A 7,857-nucleotide genomic window follows, 5' to 3' on the forward strand; every position below is an offset into this window, starting at 1 on the left:
AGTTACCAAATACACGTACCACTTTCCTGCAACCTTTCATTATAGTTTGTGGTAGACCCAAGGCCAGCTGGGTACTGTACAGAAGGTGTACCATGATGGAGACCTGAGAGTACTGGTGAATGAATAAACTATTTGTCTTGGTCTGAAAAATAGGAGCGCTGCAGTGTCTTTTGACCGAGCTCAATGCAAATTTAATTGCACATGTGAAAACTGGGGTGAAGTAAGGTCCTGGGAGGACCTTAATGGTGACCTACACTGTGAAGTGACCTTCATGAGAAGTGGCAAATGAGCTATCAAGGGTAAATAGAGCCACAGACAAAGTGAGCTGTCATTGAGCAGCCACAGACATTAACAGTGTTGTTGCTGTTTCCCCTCTACAGTGATCCATGCTGGGCAGTCTACTAGCAAGTACTACCGCTTCATGGGGAAGCTGGGAGATTGGATCTGGTTGCAGACCAGAGCCACCATTATCTACAACACAGGCGGCGATGCACAGTACGTGGTGTGCATGAATTATGTGGTGAGTGAGAACGAGGCAAGGCGAGCCACTGTGGAGGAAAACAAGAGTGTAGAGAAGTCTGGCCACCCCACGGGCTGTACCTGTGGAGAGGCCATGTCTCCCATCCCGCTCTCCCCACAGAGCTCCGTCAACTCCCCAGCACCATCCATCCCACAATCCCCAGGTTCTGTTTCTCACTCTCCTGGTAGCATGATGAGCATGAGTCCTGGTAGCTCCAACCTGTCCTTCTCACCAGGACCATTCTCTGTGCAACCAAGTCAGCCCCCATCCACTCCCTGTCTGCCAAGCCCAAGCAGCTCTGTGGCTGCCTCTCCGAGCAGTGTTCCCTCCCCATGTGGCTCATGCTACAACACGAAGCCTGTGCCCTCAGTTCCACCAGTCAGTCCAGCAAGTAGTGTCCAGTTCAGCCCTGGGTCCGCCCAAAGGTCTGAGTCGCAGAACAACATACTTGCAGTCTCCTCCCCTACTGCTGCAGCAGACTCACCACAGTCTGTGTCCTCCTCTACCTCTGCTGGCTCCCCCAGCAGCATGAACAATGCTTCGTCGTTTCAGTGTGACGAGTCCATGGATGTGGACAATGCCCCAGACTCCACCCAAGCAGACTTGGGAGTGTTTAACAATGGCCAGGCCATCTGGAGAAATGACTTTGGCAACAGTACAAACATGCAGAAACAGTCAGACTTGGCAGGCTATGGGATGCAGGCTCCTAAGGTTGAAGCTGATCTGCCGGACAGTTTTCAGTGTGGGCAACCAAGCTCTATGGGGATACAGAGTGGTCAGTTTGGGAACACAAATGGACGGGGCCTGGAGGGAAGTGAGTACTTTGCAGAGGATGACGTAGACATGATATTTGAGGACTTGCTGGACATTGCTCAGTCTGAGTCACAAGGTGATGAGAACATGGCCGCCAACATCAGCACATCTAACGAGCCATGCCAACAGCCCACAACAAACACACCAACAGACCAGATCCTGAACATGCTCCAGTCAGCTGCATCACAGGCCTTCGCCTCCGGGCATGGGTCCAATCCCGTTGTCATCCAAAATGTCTTCTTGTCATCAGGTGTTCAGGCTCAGATGCCACACATGGCAGGAGCTGCTACCATGGTCAACCAGCTGGTGTCAGGCCTGACTGCAACAGCCGTGAAAGGCAGAACAAGTTACCCCACCATCAGTGATGTGCCAGACTCTGACTGCACCCTACAACAACCGCACGTCAAACAGGAAGTCCCACAGGGGATGACAGAGCTGGAATATATGGTCAAGTTGGCTGAGCTGGAGCAGCAACAGGCCTTCAATAAAGTGCCTACAAGTGCACAGAATGCATCACCAGTTATCAGCAGTAGTGTGAATGTCTCCTCCATGCCCAACATTCCCAACTCTGTGTCTGCCAATGTGCCAACATTCACCCAGGTTTCAGGAGTACAGATGCTGGCTTCAGACATGGGTGGCATTCTCAACACCATGGCCAACACCCAGCAGCACAGCAGCACCCTGGCACACAGAAACATCACTGCATGTGCTGAACAGCACACTCCGAACAGTATGATGAACAACTTCAGTAACATGTCTGGCATCCAGCAACCGAGACTGAACTCCAGTAGTCCAGCTGTTGACAAGGCACCCACTCCACAATCCTGGAGCCCTGGCGTAAATGTGTGCAACATGTCCACCAGCAGTCATCAGCCTCTTATCATTAACCAACACCAAAACAACGTCCCAAATGGAGTGAATGGGCTGAAGAACAGCAGCAGTGGCATTAGTACATGGGCTTGTGGAAATCCAGTCACCATAACATCTACCATGTCGCCACCCCTAACAACTTCTCAATCACCTAGAGTAGCCAGCCAAGTCTACCCGTTTTGTGATACGAGCAGCCCTGTCCCAACTGCCCATGTTCCCCCTGTGCAACAGCCCTCCAGACCAGCCATGGCAGCAGTCAGTGCTACAGTACAGTCTCAGCCGCCAGAGTCTGGCCAGCCGACAAGTGACAACACAAACGGGCACATCAGCGAGTCCCTCAGGAGGAAGCATGCCAAGCACCCCCTCCTCACCAGCCTGCTGACTGGCAAGAGGAGAACGCTGGATGAGTATCGTGGGGCTCAAGAAAACTTGGAAAGGATGCTTGCTGACCCTGAGAAGACCAGGCTTCTTGGTCCTGGGAAAGCCCAGCTGCTGTCTCAGCTGATCAACAGTAGTAAGAATGGCCAGCAGCCGATGCAGAAGGACGGGCAGTCACCCCCACCCCAGGGGCCATGGGCAGGGCAACAGGGCAGGCCAGATTCCTGCGTCACTGAGAAAATGTCCAGGCTGGAGATTGTGGAAGCCAGAAAGCAGTCCAAAGCAGCCAAGGCCCAGTTGCTGACAAGCATGCTTCTCTCCGAGGACACCCCTCCCAACTCCCCTGCAGCTCCTGCCATCCCTGGGCAGACCATGGAAACTGGGGGAAAGTTCCAGGAAGATCCTGTAGATCTGACAGACACCATAGATCTGGACCCACTGTCTCCATTTACACAGGAGATCACCGACATGGCAGCATGCCTGTTGGAAGAGTATGATGGCAGCCAGGAGCCTACCGTCAACACAAGCACTGACTCCAACTTCTTGCCTGGAATGCTCAGTGCCACTGACAGTATCGATCAAACCATGTTGTACATAGACACTGCTAAGCAGCAGCCATTGGAGGAGGTAGTCCCTGGTCAGAGGAAGAACTTTGAGTCTGAGTTAGATCATGCCCAGAGATTAGCAGAGGAGTCTCAGCTGAAGAATCTCCTAAAGCAGTCATTCCACCAGGCCTTCCTGGACATGGAGACAACTCATGCATGAAGTCAGTGGATGTATGATTGTATATACTGTGCAGCTACTAGTGGGCTTTGATGTGTCTGCACACCACAGAAACACTACTGCACCATCCTTTTGTACTGCAGATACTTTTTGTACCAGCTGTACAGTGATTTTGAGCTTAGCTTAAGATTGTCTTTGTCAGCAATGCATGTTCTGTTATCATTCACCAACGTCATCAAGTTTGGGACAGTATACACCAATGTGAAAAGATTCAATTGGCAAAGAAAGCTGCATGTCGGGAATGGTGATTGATGCAGTGAAGCTCACGATTGGAAAATGTTGCAGGAGTAGGCACAAAGTGCCTACAGAATTGTGGAAGTAAATAAAAAAGAGTTTAATGTTTGTATGATTGAAGTCAGCACAGAAGAGTACAAAGTACTGGAGAAATGTGTGCTGGGCTTTTTCTATAAAGCATGCTATGTAAAGTGTTGTCATTGTCTATAAACTGTTGTACAAAGTATCAGTCCTATGCTGAATCGCAGGTATAGGTGGCCCTTCAAAACATGGTTTTTGGCATGTACAAATTTTGAAAACGTGGTCCCTTTTTTGATATTATGAGAGTCAAAATAATGTAAGATGTTCGTTACTAGTACTCATTCCGTTATTAATTTACTTATCTCAGATGCAGCAACCCAATAGTCTTAGCCAAAATGTGATTTTCCTTCACAGCATTGTTATTAGTTACATAGTGTAATCATCAAAAATGACACTGATTACTTCTAAGTGACTGTAACACACACATGCATCTCCTTTTACATGTACCTAGCATGTTTTGAGACCATTTGGATCTTATTGTCAAGAACATGCACACTCCTTGGTTTTGGCCATGAGTAGTTCTTCAAAAGATTTCCACAGTCCTGGGGTAGGGCAGCTGTTTGGTTCAAGCTAACCTGTTTCCCTTGTCCCCAGCCCCTCTCTGTGTTGGTGCCAGCCTGAACTGAACCGGTCAGTTTGGCTGGTAGATGGTATCAGACATAACCATCCCAGGTTTAGTGTCCAATACCAACCATACCTAACCCCAGTCTGATAGATTGCTGTTGGATGTAGTGTGTCAACACTTTGTGGCAAATAACTCAGTAGATGTTTATGGACTATTGAACAGTGATAGATTTCTTACCATGTCTTTTGTACTTGTGGTCAACATGCATAATTTTGATCTACAATGTACCTTCAGCCTGATTGGGACAAATGTTTTGTAGTCTTGTAAATACTGTTAACCTTTATTTTAGACATAGTGGTGTATATTTTCCTGTCAAACAAGACAAGCTAACTTGGGATGTGGTTGGGAGCCAGGGTAGCTATAATAATTGTACTTAAATGTGATAATGTTGTGAGAAGTAGGAGTAAATTGTGAAAGTGGCTTTCATAGAGATAAGAGTAGGGCTAAGATGTGTTCACTTTTTAAAAGCTTGTACATTGCATTTGGTTTGACGCTTTACTGATTGTTATTGATGACACCCATAGATTTGTTCAAGTGAGACACAGTGCAGAAACACTCCTTTCCACAGGTGAAATGAAACATGCTCTTCCTGCTGTCATCACATCAGATTTGGTTATGTCAGGAAATCCTGATTCATGACACTTATGCTCAAAAGGATAGTATCTTTAATCATGGCAACAAAATTGACTTTGAAAGAAAAAGCTTGAAATTCATGCATGATTCATGTTTTCGCTTTTACTCACTTTTTGTTTTGCTTATTGACAAGAGCAATCTCAGAAAGCATGTCAAAATGTTGCCTGTCCAATTGAGGTTGTTGTTGTTATCATGTATCAAGTGCATTTTGTTTTGGACAGCAGAAAGTAACATGAATTTTCACAATTTCCAGACAGCCTGGCAGTAACGAGCCTGGCTCTATTCACAGAAGTGTGGACATTTTCCTTTGTGTACTGGACGTTTTCTCCGCATAATAAGTTCTCATCAGAAACGCCAAAGACTGTAAACTTGCATCCTTTGCAGCTTGATGAAGTTCAAGCTATTTCTGTGATGATGTTTGAACAGATTGAAGGGTGAAGAACAAGCAATGTGAAAATAGTTGTATGTATGTGTACTATGTGATGATGGCACATAACCTGTCTTAATTGACAAATGTATTTGTTCAGGCCATATCAAATCATTTACTTGCTTCTGCAATTGGATGATATAGAGATGGAGGAAAGAGAACATACCAAGTAGAATGGTTTGGCCTTGACAACTACATGTACATGTATGAGGGATTTTTAAAAATAGAATTTGCCTTTGAAAGGCATACCTGTTTTTAGCCAACTAGTGAAGAAGTTTTATGGGGTTATGATACAATATACCTGGTAACCTTGATAAAATTTGATGAACTTGTTTTGTCTGAGTTACATGTATTATGAAAGTTATATATGGCAGGATAAAATAATAAGATAAGTTTTATGTTCTATACAAATGTCAATACATGTATTTATTGTTAAATAACTGTCAACCTGACCCCCTAAAGCTCCTTCCAGCTAACACTGTCCCTTTGATCAGGTGATTTATTTGAAGTTAATTATAGATACCTCATTTTTGACATGAGAAATATTTTTGTACAGGAATTGAGTAATTTCTGTTGCACCTGGAAAGGTAAATGTATAATGTATTCCTGCTCTCTCAAGCAGCACATACCCTTCATGATGTCTGAGCAATGAGGTTTTAATAAAAGCTCCTTGGTCTGAGACAACTGTCCTTTTGTAGCAGATGGTGAATAAAGTGTTGATGGCTTACAGTCTGTGTCTGTCATTTCTGGAAACATGGTCTAGTAGTAAGATTAGGAATTAGAAGTTGTCAACATGCATTCTCTTTAAACTTGGTCTGGTATTTCTTGGAGCACATGGGATAATTGAACTTTTGTTCCCAGTTTGATGGACAACGAAACCCCAGAGAGCTTGCACTGACAAATTTAAAAGAGCTAAAAGGTTATGAAAACCTGGCATTGGTAGGGCTGTCTCCAGGACCTGTCCCTCTGTCCAGGGCGGAAATTTGCTTGTTGGGATTGCACAAAAAGTTTGCCCAATCCGTCCAAAAAATCTGAGCTTCATGACATGAAATTGATGAAAATGTGTTTTAATAACCTTAAAAATGACAGATTCAACAATGAAAATTTGCAACATGAGCTCCTAAACAATAAGTGGGATGGAAAGAAAATGCTGGTTGGAAGGTAGGGAAAACAGTATTTCTAAAACGTGTCTGCAGTATTTGTTCTGCTGAATCAAAGCAAGAGTTGCACAGTCAACTGAATTGGGACTGATCAAATAATGATGACTGATGACTTTTTCCTTTTAGTTGTGGGTCATAATGTTTTGTATCCTTTAAATAATTTGTACAAATTGCTCAAAAAGTCAAAGGGCATTTCTACTGTCCATATATACACTCTGGTACTTGGTCTATTTGGTCATTGATTAGAATAATCAACCTTACCACCACCAGTGAGTCTTGGTCCCAGATACCAATTATCTGATCTGTAGCTTGTTACTCAGCCAACTGGAGCAGAACGAGTAGGGCAATGACCCTATACTGGTATTCCTGCACATGTTCTGTGCCACTGCTATAAAGCTGTCAACATCAGAGGGCATGGTGCACTGAGATATTTCATGGCAGTGGCATGCTCAGCTGGTTCTTCTTCCGGTCCATGTGGGCCTGTCTAAAACAGATGAAATGGGGTGGGAAATCTGGACCTACATGTATGTTCCAGCTGCTGGAACCCTCCACCATGTTCCTGTCTCCACCCAACTCTGCTGAAAACTCAACACACACTGAACTACATGTAACATAAATATAACAGTGAAACTTGGCCAACCAACAAACCAACAAACCAAATACAACAGTGCATATCAGATACCGGTTTCTTCCAGATTATGAAGAAGTAAGATGGATGAGTGACTTTGCATGAAACGCAGTGAATTTCTGTGTTTCTTTGAACTCCTGCTACTTCACCTCATCACTCTGCCTCTGCATCACAAGCTATCAGCCACCCGAAAATCAAGACCATAGCACGTCAAGGTCAAAAGATACAAAAACGGAAGTTCTGCTGCAGTACCAAGGTCACATACCAGGGGGCCCAAAATCAACCTTGACTTTCGGCTTCATAACACCTGCCCACATACCAAATATCGTAATCCATCAAGAGGTTCTTGAGTTATGCTGACTACAGTAGTGCGGAAACACAAACACACACATACAGACACACCCAAAACTATATCTCCATTGTTCATGGAGATAATAACCTTGACAAACAATCAAAACATTTGATGGTGTTTCATTACTCTTACTTTTTTATATGAAAACAAGAATTCAACGACCCCATACCTTACTATAGAAATCACCCAATAGTTTGCATTATGTAATTAGGCCACGCCAATTTAATTTGTTTCTAATGTCCTGTCCTGTTTTTCCCAAAAGTGGGTCACTATTCCCATTCACAAATTCTAACTCCCAATTTTACTATTTGTTCAGTTGTAAAACTCAATAGCCACCAAAATAGATTATAAAG

At 44.5% G+C, this 7,857-nt stretch overlaps 1 protein-coding gene across 2 annotated transcripts in view; it reads left to right on the forward strand.

Moving 5' to 3' along the window:
• Positions 1 to 6,093, forward strand: part of LOC136433319 (uncharacterized) — a 52,489-nt gene extending 46,396 nt beyond the window's left edge. For both annotated transcript variants that reach the window (XM_066425401.1, XM_066425400.1), the window contains one exon: positions 381 to 6,093. In XM_066425401.1, the coding sequence (XP_066281498.1) occupies positions 381 to 3,346 (2,966 nt within the window). In that variant the 3' untranslated portion in view covers positions 3,347 to 6,093. The remainder of the gene's footprint in view (positions 1 to 380) is intronic.
• The last annotated feature ends 1,764 nt before the right edge of the window (positions 6,094 to 7,857 follow it).

This window comes from Branchiostoma lanceolatum, chromosome 4 (genome assembly GCF_035083965.1).
Source record: "Branchiostoma lanceolatum isolate klBraLanc5 chromosome 4, klBraLanc5.hap2, whole genome shotgun sequence".
Lineage (NCBI taxonomy): Eukaryota > Metazoa > Chordata > Leptocardii > Amphioxiformes > Branchiostomatidae > Branchiostoma > Branchiostoma lanceolatum.